General features: G+C 48.5%; 1 protein-coding gene across 1 annotated transcript; it reads left to right on the forward strand.

Moving 5' to 3' along the window:
* The first annotated feature begins 11,997 nt into the window (after positions 1-11,997).
* LOC116760603 (IQ motif and SEC7 domain-containing protein 3-like) lies at positions 11,998-12,554 on the forward strand. Its single transcript, XM_032645705.1, has one exon. The coding sequence runs from the start codon at positions 12,018-12,020 to the stop codon at positions 12,552-12,554; it is 537 nt and encodes a 178-aa protein (XP_032501596.1). The 5' UTR covers positions 11,998-12,017.
* The last annotated feature ends 2,611 nt before the right edge of the window (positions 12,555-15,165 follow it).

Raw genomic sequence — 15,165 nt, forward strand, 5'->3', positions numbered from 1 at the left:
AGAGTGAGAGTGAGAGAGGAGGGGAGAGGGGGCGGAGAAAGGCTGATGGGTCTCCAGACTCGCCTGTCAATTAATCACTGCATTTTGCACGTACAGCATGTAACACCTTGTAGCCTGTGCTCTTAAGACCTGGCCTCTGTGTGAATTAAGCTTCACAGCTCACTGCCTTCACACACCTCCTCCCCACCTTTCAGCCTCCACCCTTACTCCAAGAGACCCAAAGTTGCTACTTCATCTGCACAGGACCTCTGGGAGCCAGCCTGGAGGGAACGGGGAGTAGAGCAGCTCAGCCAAGGTTAGACCTGCTGGCTGCTGGGTCATGCTGATTCCTTGTCTCTGGCTTTGACTTGGGTCCACAGCTCGGCTCGTGCAGAAAGATATTTGAGAATTGCAAAGGCCAGGAGACAGGAGACCCGAGCTCAAGATCTGGCTTTGTTCTACAGCACTCCATCGTGGGACCCTTCTCTAGGTCTCTGTCAAATGAGAAAATGAACTAGATAAGTGGTCTACAAGCAGTGTTCCCAGAAGCTCCAATGTCTCAAGAATTACACTGGTTGGAGGAAGGGAGAGTCTCCCCACCTTCAGTCATTGATCATCACCACCACCATCATCAACACCACCGTCACCACCACCACCACCATTATCAACACCACCATCACCACCACCACCATCATCACCATCATCAACACCACCATCACCACCACCACCACCATCACCATCAACACCACCACCACCATCACCACCATATCATCATCATCACCATCATCATGGCAGACACTCACTGCTCCAGGGGTTATCTTAAGGCTTTAGATGCAGTAACTCACTTAGTAGTCACAATATTCCTATAAGATGGGTTTTAACCATTATGCCCGTCTTCAGATGAGGAAGCTGAGGAGCTGAACAGTTAAGTGACTCACTCCGGGTCACACAGCTAGTAAGTGACGGAGCAAGGACTTAAACCTTGTAGTCTGGCTCTACAGTACACCTACGTAACCACACCATTCCCATTTCATCTAACTACCTGCCTCTCCAGTCATCCACCCATCCGAGTTCCACGCAAGAGTCTATTTGATAAAGAAGGATTCTTCTGAAAAATTATTAAAAATGATAAAGAGGTGAAAACTACTAAATATTGTCATTCAAACTGGAGAAGCCCCAGGGGGTGGTGTGCTAGGATTGCTTCCCACTTCCTGGGTCATTCTCAGAGCAGTTTCTGTGGGTGGGGCGGGGGGGTGGTGAGGAAACGTTGGCAGCAATCAGAAAAAGAGAATATTTCAAAACAATTTGTCAAATGTTACACCCACAGCTTCTGTGGAGACGATGCCATGTGAGAAAGTCAGGCAGTTTGGCTGTGGCTTCCTCCCTCCTCCCTCTCCCTCATCTCTCCCTATTCCTGGAAAGGCAGAGCTGCAAGGGGTTAAAAGGGCTTGGCTGGTAGAATGAGACTTCAGAGGGCTGAACTTGACCCATGGGAGAAAGGTCAAGGGAGGCAGATCACAGCTCAACGTAAGTAGAATCTTCCTAGCCATGCTGTCATCCTGAAATTAGACAACCATCTTGCGATGCAGGGACTTGCTTGTCCTGGGAAATCTGGGGCAGAGCCTGGTGATTAGGGACGACACAGTGGGATGCTTGCATTTTGGGGGGAGGGTGTCCTCAGGTAGGTGAGCGCCCAGGCCGTTCTTTCTCCTGGATCCAGTGATTCCACCTCCACCCCGACTCCACAGCGGGACTCCTGAGGTCTGGAGAAAAGCAGACCTTGGCCCCAGCTCACGGGCTTGTCAGGGGCAAAGAGGAAGCATTTGAACCAGTAACCTGGGTTCTCAGACCTGTGGCCCCAGCTGAAGCTTCTCAAATGTTCTCAGTGACACCGCACAGCACTCCCTCAAAGAAGGACAGTTCTCTCCATGCCCTTCTCACTCCAGGGCTTTCTGGAGCGTCTCTATGCATCTGCCGTGGAGGCTTATGACCTTCTCCAAATTCAAGGCAGGCCTTTTGTTGGGGCTGGAGATGGGGGGACAATGGCGGAGGGGGGTTCCCACCCTCAGCTGGGCCCACAGGTTCTGTTTGGATCTGGACTTCCTCCTAAAAGAACGTATTCACCACTTGCCTGTTCACACAGAACATTCACAGATGTGAGCTCAGGGGATACCGCTACTGACCCCTTCACAGATGGAGCTGGGGATGCGCAGAGACGGCGACCATGACTCCGGGGAAACCTGTACTGCTCCTACTCCGGAAGCAGGCAGCGTGTACTCTACAGCAGGTACCGTGTAACCACAGCATCTGCATGAGGTCCACCGTACGGGTGAAGGAACGCAGACTCAGAGGACGTGAGTAATTTCCCCAAGGTCTCATGGGTGGAAAGGGCAGAGTGAGGGTTCAAACCCACATTTTCCGGAATCCACGTTCTTTTTCCATTCCTAAATCCAGAGGAGCCCCAAGGAAATGGTATCTCGGAAGAATGGGTGTGCAGCTCTCTTCAAGCCAGAAAGCCTGGGATGCCTTCGGAATGGCCGGGAACCTGGCAGGACGGGCCTGATCCATCGGGGGGCAATTAGGGTGACTAGGGCTTCCCCAGCTCAAACCCCGCCTGCAGGATGACCTCGGAGGCTCCTTCTGAGGCCCATGCCATGAACTGTACACCCTCAACTGAACTACACTCTGTGAGACACAGAAACGCCACCTCCTGGGCTGCATTTGAAAGAAGCCCTGTCTGAGGAGACCCAGGGCAGCCCCGCCTGAGGGGGGTCTCAGGCTCTGGTACCTACTAGCCTTGGGAAAGTCACATTATTCCCGTGTGCCCCTGCACCCTTTTCTGTAAAGTCAGGTTAATACAGAAACTTCATGGGCTTTTTGTGAGGACTACATGGCACTGTGTGTCTGTGAAAGTACTTTGTACATGGTATAGCATTACTATATTTATTACTGTATTATATAAGCTTTATTAAAATAAAGCTGATCTTATTGGACACATGCTCTGTGCCAGACATGGCTCTAAGTGCTTTAACGCTTCACCTCACTTAAGCACACATACAAGTATAAGGTCATTGCTGACCATCCCCTAAAGTATTCTCTCTACGTCCTATCAGGATGTCCGAATATGTGGTGCAGAGGAAAAGGAGTAGGGGCTTAGAATAGGAGACCTGGGTTCCAGTCCTGGTTCTGCCATCATTGGCTGTGTAACGTCAGGAAAGCTACTCACCCTCTCTGAGCCTCACTTGCCACATCTGAAAAATGTACTTGTCTTGCTAACCACTCACTGAGAATCAAATAAAATGAATACGTGTGATTGCACATCTTACGCACTATTTATCCTTACAATATTCTTACAACCTATGATGGGGATTCAGTTATTATTCCCATTTTACAGTTAAGAAAACCCAGGCCCAGAGAGTGAAATACAAATTCTGGCTAGGACTATTGTCACGGTTATTATATAATAAGGCAAACACCTGTGAAAACAGACCCAAAAGGTCAATGGAAGCGGCTGTGTTTGCTTTACTGCCCTGTAGGCTGACAGCCTGATTTATTTCCAGTCCTGGCAATGAAGTACATGAGAAGCATGTGTGAGCCCGAGTTCTGGTTTGTGTGGAGCCCAGAGGCAGAGGGTTGGACGAAATGCTCCCGAATGCCCCCTCTAGCTGTCTGGCATCCACCGAATCTCGTGGGCCGGAGCAGACACCGCCACAGTTTCTTCCCCAGCCCCACCTGCCCATCTGGCGAGCTGTCCAGTCAGAGCTATGTGTGAAATCTGTGGGTCTTCTGTGCTGAAGTGAGAGGATTCCCACCCCATTCATCCCCCACCGTGTGAGGCATCGTGTGGACAGAGGTGGCAGCACCTTCTGATCTTGTCAGGTCGTTGAGGGAGAAGAAAGGCACAAATTCACACCCTGGGCCAGAAAAACTGAATCCCTTGCTGTCCATTGGGCATCAAAGCCCTCATCAGTATTCCTTCTTACCAAGTTACCACAGAATTATAATTTTACCAACGTATATGTCATAGCTAAGAGGGAAGTCTTAAAACCCCACCTCCTTCAGGAAGTCCTCCTGAACTGATCTCAATGCTGAAACATTTCATTGTTGATTATGCATACACGTAGAAAAGTACACACACACACCACACACACACACAATTTAACCAAGTGTCCTACCATGTCATTTTAAATTTTTTTTTTTTTTTTTTTTTTTGCGGTATGCAGGCCTCTCATTGTTGTGGCCTCTCCCGTTGCGGAGCACAGGCTCCGGACGCGCAGGCTCAGCGGCCACGGCTCACGGGCCCAGCCGCTCCGTAGCATGTGGGATCTTCCCAGACCGGGGCACGAACCCCTTTCCCCTGCATCGGCAGGCGGACTCTCAACCACTGCGCCACCAGGGAAGCCCTACCATGTCATTTTAAAAGGGACATCTGAGGGACTTCCCTCGAGGTCCATGGTTAAGACTCTGTGCTTCCACTGCAGGGGGTGTGGGTTTGATCCCTGGTCCGGGAGCTAAGATCCCACATGCTGCACGGCATGGCCAAAAAATAAAACAATCAGTAAGAGAACAAAAGAGACATCGGAGGCTCAAGGGGGTAAAGTGCCATTTTCTGTGGCTGAATTCTTCCCTACAACTAAGCATAACGGCACACTGTCCTCTCTCTCACCGCTCCCAACCACCACCTTATTTTTCCATTGAACACATATCACTGCAATATTGGACCAAGGCCCTGGGATGAGGGCAGATCGGGTGTGGGGTGGGTGCCCAGATTTATAAGGCGCTAATTCTTGCCCTGGAGGAGTCTGCAGTCTAGGAGGAGAAGACAGCTACACGGATAACCAGGTAACAGAAAGAGTGGTTAAGGTCAGAGAGAGAGAGACGTCAAGGTGCTATGAGAATCCAAAGAAAGAAGAGAGGATGCAAGATGCTCACGGTGTAAGTGGTCTTTACACTGAATCTTGATGGGATGGGATCTGGACATGTAGGGATTCAGAGTGAGGAAGAGCCCTTTACACAGAATAGAAAATACCAGGAAGATGGACTTCCCTGGCAGTCCAGTGGTTAGGACTCCATGCTTTCACTGCCAACAGGTTCCAATGCCTGGTCGGGGAACTAAGGTTCCAATGCCTGGTCGGGGAACTAAGGTTCCAATGCCTGGTCGGGGAACTAAGGTTCCAATGCCTGGTCGGGGAACTAAGGTTCCAATGCCTGGTCGGGGAACTAAGGTTCCAATGCCTGGTCGGGGAACTAAGATCCTGCAAGCCTCATGGTGTGGCAAAAAAAAAAAAAAAAAAAGTGTCCTGAAAGGGGAATAGTAATCTCTTCCCAGCCATCCTCAGAGGGTGGATTGAGGATGACATGATAACGAACATGAAGGTGTCTTGTGAATTGGAAAGGCATTCCCTTTATTGCTCTCCAGCCCAGGAGCTCTCCACATTAAGGTGCGCGAGAATCACCTGAGGTGCTCGTTAAACATGTAGTTTTTGGCTTCCGGCCATAAAAAATTGGCCAGAAGCCAAGAACTGGGACTGCATTTGCCCTTCTATCAACAGCTAGAAAACTGTTATATTCCAGTATACACATACATTTAAAAACCAATTTTCAGACATTGGAAAACTAGCTGCACAAGGGCTATGGTTCCTGAGAAAAGGAATGCAAACTAGGTGAGCCCTGATCGCCCTGGCTTGCCGCCTGGGAGATTGCTACGCAGGGAGGGGGAACAAGGCAGAGCACGACAATCTCTCTGAGTTGAGGTCACAGACACTGGAGCTTGGGGAGGCTGAGGTGGCCGGAATTTACAGGGCAGAGTTAGAGAAGAAGGAGTTATGCGAAGAAAGAGCTCCAGGAATCCGCAGAGAGCCCCCTTGAGTCTGTTGCTAAACACTGAGCTGTACACATCCAGGGTAAAACTCTACAAGACTCAGCAAATAATGACGGGGTTTAAGCTGAACAATTCTCAGGGCTCACACAGGCTGGAAGAGATTAGAGCTCTGACCAGCCAGACTGAAGATACCTTGATGGTGTTCAATCCGATGACAGAGTGATCGCACCATAGCAGTAGGGATAGATTAGCCCTAGAATAATGATTACTCTAGACTGGCCCTTCAAAAAAGCCTGAAAAGTAGTCTTGAAAGGACCAAGTGGATCCACAGGTAACTTAACTACTTGCAAAAACAAAGCCCAACACTCTTTAAAGGAAAACAACAAAATCTAGCACTCGACAAAGTCACATTCAGAATGTCCAGCATAGCATAGAACAATTACTAGATATGTGAAGAAGCAGGAAAGTGAGACCCAAACTAGGAGAAAAACATAAACATAATGAGGTGAGAAATGTAAGATATAAAAAAGAACTAAGTGGCACTTCCAGGGGTAAAACTCTCCTCACAAAGCTCAGAGGGAAAGAAAGACTGGGGAAAAAAAAAAAATAGAGACTCAGTGACTTGTGGAATAATATCAATCGGTTTGGATAGTTTCTGTTGCTATATCTTTAAGTTTATTGATTTTTAAAATTCTGTAGCGTTTATCTGCTTTAATCCCATCCAGTAGAACTCTCATCTTAGATACTGTATTTTCACCACTAAATGCTATCTATAAGAAAAAAGACTTTAAAGACACAGATAAATTTAAAGGATGGGAAAAATGTAACATGCTGTATTAGTTTTCTGGGGCTGCCATAACAAATGATCGCAAATGTTGTGGCTTAAGCCATTCAAATGTATTACTTTACAGTTCTGTAAGTTAGAAATCCAACATGGGTCTCACTGGGCTAAAATCAAGGCATTGGCAGGGCTGCATTCCTTTCTGAAAGCTCTAGGGGAAAATCAGTTACTCTGCCTTTTCTAGAGATGACCCACATTCCTTGGCTTACAGCCTCTTCCTCCATCTTCAAAGCAAATAAAGTAGGTCTAGTTCTTCTCACATCACACTACCCTGACCATTCTTTTGTTGTCATGTCTCCATGTGCCTACAGCCAGGAAAGGTTCTCTGCCTTTAAGGAATCAGGTGGTTAGATTTGGCACACCTGGATAATCCATGACAATCTTCCCATCTCAAGGTCTTAATTTTAATGGCATCTGCAAAGTCCCTTTTGCCATGTAAGGTAATATATTCATAGGTTCCCAAGGGTAGGATATGAACATTTTGGGGAGCTATTAGTCTGCCTATCACACATGCAAACATTAACAATGAGAAAGCTGGAGTGGCTACCAGACACTTGCACATGAAACGTTCATCAAAACAGGCTGTAGACTGGACCATATAAAAGGCCCAGAAGTTTCAATAAATGTAAAAAAGATTGAACTCACACGGAGTATGCTCTCTGACCACAAAGGAATTAAATTAGAAATTGGGAATAGAAAGATTTGGAAGTAACAAGGGAAATTACAAAATATTTTGCACTGAGTGAAAATGAAAACAAAATTTGTGGGATGCAGCAAAAACAGTGCTGGGTGGGAACTTTGGAGCTTTACGTGCTTATATTAAAAAAGAAGAAAGGTCCAAAGTCAATAATCAAACCTTCTGGGACTTCCCTGGTGGCACAGTGGTTAAGAATCCGCCCACCAATGCAGGGGACACGGGTTCGAGCCCTGGTCCAGGAAGACCCCACGTGCCGCAGAGCAACTAAGCCCGTGCGCCACAACTACTGAGCCCGCGTGCCACAACTACTGAAGCCCACACGCCTAGAGCCCGTGCTCCGCAACAAGAGAAACCACTGCAATGAGAAGCCCATGCACCACACCGAAGAGTAGCTCCCTCTAGCTGCAACTAGAGAAAGCCTGTGTGCAGCCATGAAGACCCAACACAGCCAAAAATAAATAAATATATAAAATTTAAAAAATATTTTAAAAACAGGCTAATAGGAAAATATTACAAACAACTTCATGCCAATAAGTTTGACTCTTCAGATGAAATGGACACATTCTTAAAAGACACTTATATCTACTTCCTATTGCTGCTGTTTACCACAAAGATGGTGACTTTTATTTTGGTTGCGCCACACGCCTTGCAGGATCTTAGTTCCCCAGGGACTGAATCCAGGCCCACAGCAGTGAAAATGCCAAGTGCTAACCACTAGACCACCAGGGAATTCCCCCATTTAAAACAACACAAATTCACCATCCACTTTAGAGCTCTGGAAGCCAGAAATCCAAAATGCATCTCACCTCGCTAAAACCAAGGTACTGGCGGGACTGCGTTCCTTCTGGAGGCTCTGGAGGAGAATGTGTTTCCCTCCCTTTCCCAGCTTCTGCATTCCTTGCCCTCTGGCTTCCAGACAGCAAGTGCCTCACTGTGACCTCTGCTTCTGTTGTCACATCTCCTCTCTGACGCTTTTGCCTCCCTCTCACAAAGACCCTTGTGATTACACTGGACCTATCAGATCACCCAGAATGATCTTCCCAATTCAAGATCCTTAACTTTACCGCATACTTAAAGTTGCTTTTGCCATATAAGTTAACATATTCACAGGTTTGGGCGACTAAGAAAGAGGCATCTTGGGAGGTCATGCTGCCTACCAGAGACACAAATGGCCAAAATGGATACACAAAGAGAGAGAGTGTTGAATAGCCCCATATCTGCTAAAGTTCTTCCCACAAAGAAGCCTCCAGGCTGGGATGGCTTCAGTGGTGAATTATGTCAAACATTTAAGGAAGAAATGGAATTTGACTCATCATACCAAACACAAAGATTAACGTGAAACGGGCCACAGGCCTAAACATAAAAGCATAAACAATAAAACTCCCAGAAGAACACACAGAGTATGGTTTTGGCCTTGGGACAGGCAAAGGAGTTTTGACAGGACACCAAAAGCGTGAACTGTAAAAGAAAGAAAGAAATTTTTCTTCATCAAAATAAAAACCTCATCAAAAGACAATGTTAAGAAAACAAAAAAAGGTAAGCCACAGACTGGAGAAAATATTTGCAGTGCGTACATCTGGCCAAGACTACTTTCCATAATAAATAAAGAACTCTTACAACTCAAAAATAAGGCAAACAATTCACCAGAAACAGTGGGTAAGGAAGATAATGGCCAAAAGCACATGAGAAGATACTTGACAGCATTACTCAATAGGGGAATACTTACTAAAGCCATATTAATAGACTCCTGATTGATAAAGTAAAAAAAAAAAAAAAGGCTAAAAATACCAAGCATTAGCAAGGATGCAAAACATCTGAACCTCTCACATACTGCTGGTCAGAATAAAAAACTGTACAACCACTTTGGAAAACAATCTGACAGTTTCTTATTAAGTTAAATATATATATATATATATATTTAGTATATGACTTGGCAACTCCAATTCTAGATTTTTCCTTCTGATAAGACACATGTAACATAAAACATGAAACATATGAAAGCATATGTCTACACAAAGACTTGTCCTTTAATGATCGTAGCAGCTTTTTTCAAGATAACCAAAACCTGGAAACAACTAAAAGGTCCATTAATAGGTGAGTAGAAAAATTATGGTTTACCCATACCATAGAAGAGTACTCAGAAATGAAAAGGAACAAACTATTGATACCTATAAGAGAATAGATGAACCTCAAAAATATTATGCTGTGGGAAAAAAAAGAAGACACGAGTATATACTCTCTGATTGCCATTTACATGAAATTCTAGAACAGGCAAAACTCATCTGTCTTGACAGGAAGCAGATCAGTGGTTGACTGGGGACGAGGATGACAGCAACTGACTGCAAAGAGGCATGAGGTAGTAACCTCATTTTTTGCAGTGATGGAAATTTTGATTAGAAGGTGTATATATTTGTCAAAATTCATTGAACCGTACACTCAAAGTGGGTACATATTATTACATGTGAGTTGTAACCCAATAAAGTTTTTTTTAAATGAAACAAAAAAAGTTAAAAATATGAAAACACTTGGGCCCCATTTCAAGTGATTCCAACACAGCAGGACTAATACGGGGCCCAGATATCTGTGTTTTAAACAAGCTCCATAGAGAATTATGCTGCAGGCTGTTTTGCTTATAGAAACGGTATTGGTTTCTATGAACACCCAACTCTTATTCAGACAACGAATCAACTAGGCAAGCAAGGAAAATTCAGAAGAAAAGTGTTTTGAGTTTTTGTGGGCCCTCATCCCACCGCTCAACCTCCATTCCTCAGCTGGAATACCGGTCACTACCAAAGCATCCTCCTGGAAGCTGGCTCAGCTGTGGCTAAGCTCCCTTCACGCATTCTTTACAAAAGGAAGTCTGCTAGGAAAATGGATGGGAGGAAAGCACAGTAAAAACACAAGTGCAGAGAAACCAATATATTTATTTGCAGAGCACAGATCCTTTCCCATAATGTCATTCAAGTCTGGCACCAGACGGGCTTGGCTGGCCCAGCTCACGGGACACGTGGTACCAACAGATATGCCTACTCTGGGGGGGGGGGGGGAACAGAAGGTCCATAGGGAGGCTGGTGGCCCACCTCGGTGGAAGATACAACAGTACAACAGATATGCTAAGGGTACTCATAGCCCAGAGGAAAGGGACATTTTTTTGCCAGATTGGATTGAACGGAGGTGCTCTATTTCCATTCCTTAGTCTTTTCCTGCTGCCTGACATATCTCCCCTGTCTTCCTCTGTTCTACTTGTTGAAACACTTCCCATTCTTCAAGGCCCAGCTTGAAAAACACCTCCCCCTTATCAGATCACCGTAGTCAAACACAACTTCCCACTCCCCCGAACTCCTATGGCACTTGGCTTGAAGAGCCCTTACAGAAATTTTGATTGGTATTTTAGATATTCATGTGCATGCTGTATCTACTAGGTTGTAATCTTGATTATAGAAACTATAACTTATGGTCCATGCTAGGGCTAAACTACATAGTTCCTAGTACGTTACTTGGCACTTAGTCTGTGTTTTATGTACATGTATTGTAGAAAGTAATGAATGATTCAGTCCATGCGGATTCCTATCTCTTATCTCTGAGCTTTTGCTTATGCCGTTCCCCCTTTCTAGAAAATCCTTCCCACTTCAAGTCTTATTCCCTCCAAGGAGCCTTCTCAAATCCCCAAGCTGTTGGGCTCCTATAGCGCTCTGGGCAATCTCTATCTTATCACTTACAACAACCACCTTCTATCGAAATTAAATATTTATTACCTGTTTCTCCTACTTAATCAGAAGCTTCAAGAAGCCAAAGAGTCCGTCCTAGTCATCCTTATCTTACCACCACCTAGCACAGTGTTCTGTGTAGTATGCATTTCATAAATATTTTTCAAACAGAATGTTCTCTTAAGAAGTTTCTGGAAGCGTTAGCCCTGTGACACAGAGGGCCCGTTTATTTAGTCTTGTGTTCCCATTAGAGTGGCCCAAACTGTCCTGAGGTCTCATTCCCAGACAAAATCCAGCGGAAACAGCCTTCCCACCCGAACTTTCTCCTTGGCTGGAGGGGTAGGACCGGATGTTCGCTGGGGTCCCTTACTGTCCTCTGATCCCCCCGATCCAGGGAAGCCCCCAGCAGAACAGACTGCCGAGCGTGTGGCCTCTCCTCACAAGGTCTTTAAGGTGGACCCTCGTCCTCTAGGATGACTGGACATAGGAAAAAGAACCCGTGACCTTTCAGACCACCTCTTTCCAATACACTTCTCTCTCCTTTCACCACCTTTCCTTTCTGCGCTTCCTCGTTCTCCCAGCCACTCTCCTCCTCCTCTTTCCGCATCTGCTTCTGCTCTCCTACCGGTCCCACCGCACTCTCCCGGTGCCGCTGCTTCCGCCCGGCCGGCTTTCCCTTTCTCGCCAGATCCCGCTCATCCATCCCGGGTCCCTTCGTTTATCCTGCTCCACTGCCATCCCTGCAGGAAGCCGAGACTCCTCACGAAGCTTAGAGGTGGGGGGGGGGGGGGAGGGGTGGGCCCTGGCGCCGCGGTCCCGCCCCTCGTGCGTGTGTGAATGTCTGTGTGGCGGTGACGCGGCGCCGGCGGAGAGCGAGGCGAGCGGATCGCCGGGGCTGCTCGGCTCCTGCGCGCCCTCGCGCTCCCCGCCGCCCGCCCAGGCGCAGGCAGGGCGCAGGCGGCGGCGGGCGGCATGGAGAGCTTGCTGGAGAACCCGGTGCGCGCCGTGCTCTACCTCAAGGAGCTCACGGCCATCGTGCAGAACCAGCAGAGCCTCATCCACACGCAGCGCCAGCGCATCGACGAGCTGGAGCGGCGGCTGGACGAGCTAAGCGCCGAGAACCGCAGCCTGTGGGAGCACCAGCAGCTGCTGCAAGCCGTGCCTCCGCCCGGGCTCGTCCCCCCGTCACCAGCCCCGCTGCCGGCCACCCAGGCCACCGCCGCCTCCGGGGCCCAGGAACAGCTCCGGGACCACGGACAGCTCCCGCCCACCGCGCCCGAGAAGCCCCCGCTTCAGCACCACGGACAGCTCCTGGCGCAGCCCCAGGCGGGCCCCAGCGGCAGGGCTCACGCATCCCAGCCGCCCCACCACCACCCGGCGGGGCCAGGGGCCGTCGCCGACAAGGAGAAGGAGCGTCCCCCGAGCTGTTGCGCCGCTGCTGGAACCCTCCTTCAGCACAAATCCCCCGCCGCCCTCGGCAAGGGCGTCCTGAGCAGGAGACCCGAGTGAGTGGGGAAGGCGGCACGGGGACCAACGTGCGGGGAGGAAGGGAAGCAAACGGGCGTGAGGAGGGGACAAGGGGGAAGTGGGGTGCACCCGAGACTGAAGGACTAGGGCCTTCAGTGTGCTTGCGGGGAGAAGTGTGTCAAGGAGGCTTGGGGGAAAGGAGGGAATGATATCAGTGTCTGAGAGGGCTTGGGAGGTGTTGGAGCAAACGGGAGTATCCCAACCATCACTGGGGGCAAAGGAGGAAAGAAATGAGGGTTATTGGAAACTGGCAGATTTTAAAGGGGACAAGACTGGGGGGCAGATTAAACTGAAGAAAAGAGAACAGTTGAAGAATCTTTTCAAGTTAGGAAAAATCTGGATGGGAGTTTGGGTAGTAAAATTATTCGAATGGAGAGTGAGCTATGAAAAAGACGGAGGCTTGGCAAAGAGACATGTTGAGAGCTTTGAAAAGGGCAGGGTCCAGGAACAGTAGACCTGGGGTCTGAGGGGATTCAGAAGGCAGAGCACAAGGCTGAGAGCCAGGATGATGTGAGGAGGCGGGGGGCTGGAGACAGAGGAAGAGGAAGGGTGGGAGAAAGCGTTTCCCAGAGGAACAAGGTGGCTCTTTAAGTGATGCAGTGAGAGTCCAAGCCAGGAGTGGCTCATTTGGACACGCTTACTCTGCTCTGACCTGAGTGGGCACCTTTCTTCTGAATGCCCACAGACCCAGAGGGGTGCAAGGTAACAACCCACCAGGCCCACAGAGGGTCCCTTTATAGTGTCAGGATTCAGTCTGGTTATAGCTTTTTCCTCTGACTCAAGGAGGATTTCTGTGCTGGGTGTTAGCAATCGTGGAAAGGGGATAATGATGAGAGAGACAGTTGGCTTGCGGAGATGGTATTTGGGTGGAATTCCTGTTTAAATCTCTGTTGTGGCTGGTGACTGCAAACCTTGCTTCCCCTTGGTTATTTGGTGATGACTGGAATCCCGTGTTAGGTCCAGAGAGAAATATGCTCATTAGCCCCTGATGAGAAACTCTAGGACTTCAAGCTCTTTCTTTATGCCCAATGTCCATGAACTAGAGATATGGGGAGAAGAGATGAAAGAGGATTGGAATATTCTCTCCTCTGTACTGGGAAGGCTGTGACCAAGTCAGCTTCCTTTCTCTCATTAGACAGGTGATAGAAGAACACCTCACGGGAAATCAGAACCTAGTCAGCGCCTGCCCCTGACGATGGGGATGCTAAGGGAGTTGGGGGAGGGGGTGGGAAGGGTGGAGAGCCAAGAATCACCTTCAGCAGCCTTGGCGTGCCTTAGTCTAGGGCTACTTGTGAAGATTTGATGTAGACTCATTTTCTCCTCGCATCTACTGCAGAGTTAGACAAGTTGGGTCAGGACACAGGATAGATTGGACCAGAACTTCGGGTCCTTAGGCAGAAGATCCAGGATGATCTCGCAGCATTTGATGCAAGTCCCAAGAAGATGTGGTTTTCCTTCCTACCTTCCTCAATGGCCCATTTGCCCTTCCTTCAGTTTAATGGTTTTCTTTCCTTATCTGGCAGAAAAAGCAGAAAGTCAGTTTTCCCTCAGTGCCCCTGGCTCAGTAAGAGGCAAAAGGCAAAAAAAAAAAAAAAATGTGGCTTTTTCCCCAAATACGGGCAGCTATTCCATTCCATTTCCCGGGGGTAGCCACGGCTTCGTGGGAACTGTGCTTCTTCACCTGATTCCGCTCCTCATGCCCTTTGGTGTCTCCCTCCTCCTCCACCACGTCCCCACATTCTTTGCATCCCTTCAGGGGACTGTGTGGGCAAGACCGGTTGAGGAAAGATCATTTTTCTTGGATAAGGACTTTGCTGTGGCCCCCATGGTGGCTTAAAGAGCCCAAACTCTCCTGCTCAGGTGCTCTTGCTGGGAATCCAGGGATTTTAGGAATCACCTGGATTCCTACCCATCCTCACATGTCAAAACTGGAGAGAAACCGTCATGTCCTCATCTTTCCTTCTCCCTTGTCCTGCTTTTGCTTCCCAAGGGAGCAGAACAAAAATAAGTAGTTAAGATGGTGGAAGAGAGTGGAAGTTTTGGAAATCTTTCACGCGGGAAGTTGTGCCAGGCACCAAGAGGTTAAACCCAGCAGTAACTCCTTCCTTTCTCCAGATCCTCCAGCTTTTCCCCCCTGCTCCCCAAGCGGACACCCAGAGACTTAGGGAACTCAGACACGCATGCCTCCTCACTCTTCCTGCAGCTCCCTCCCCACTCGCATGGGAAATCATGAACATCAAGGCGGACTGAATGCCCTTTGGATCACCCATTTCTTCCCACTGTTTTGCTTAACTTCAGTCCAAGTTTCCCCCCCCCAGAATCTCAGGAAGGAATCATCTTTGCTGACTACGTGTTTAGCCCCACCCTGCTCTCCACCCACGACCCCAATTTTGCACGTCTTGTCCTCCTCTGCCCAGCCTCTCAGTGGTGTAGGGCTAGATGCAGGCGGCGGCAGGGGCACCTCTCCATGGATCGGGTGACATGGGGAGAGGGAGAGCTGAGCCAGCAGCCCTCTCCCTGGGGCCTCTCCTGGGGATCTCCCTGATGAATCAGTTCTCTACTGGGCATGCTGATGTAGGAGGAAGAGCCAGCG

Source organism: Phocoena sinus, chromosome 10 (genome assembly GCF_008692025.1).
Source record: "Phocoena sinus isolate mPhoSin1 chromosome 10, mPhoSin1.pri, whole genome shotgun sequence".
Taxonomy (NCBI): Eukaryota; Metazoa; Chordata; class Mammalia; order Artiodactyla; family Phocoenidae; genus Phocoena; species Phocoena sinus.

Excerpts from the sequence above, each read along its gene's own strand:
- LOC116760603 (XM_032645705.1), top strand. The coding sequence starts at position 12,018 with ATGGAGAGCTTGCTGGAGAACCCGGTGCGCGCCGTGCTCTACCTCAAG.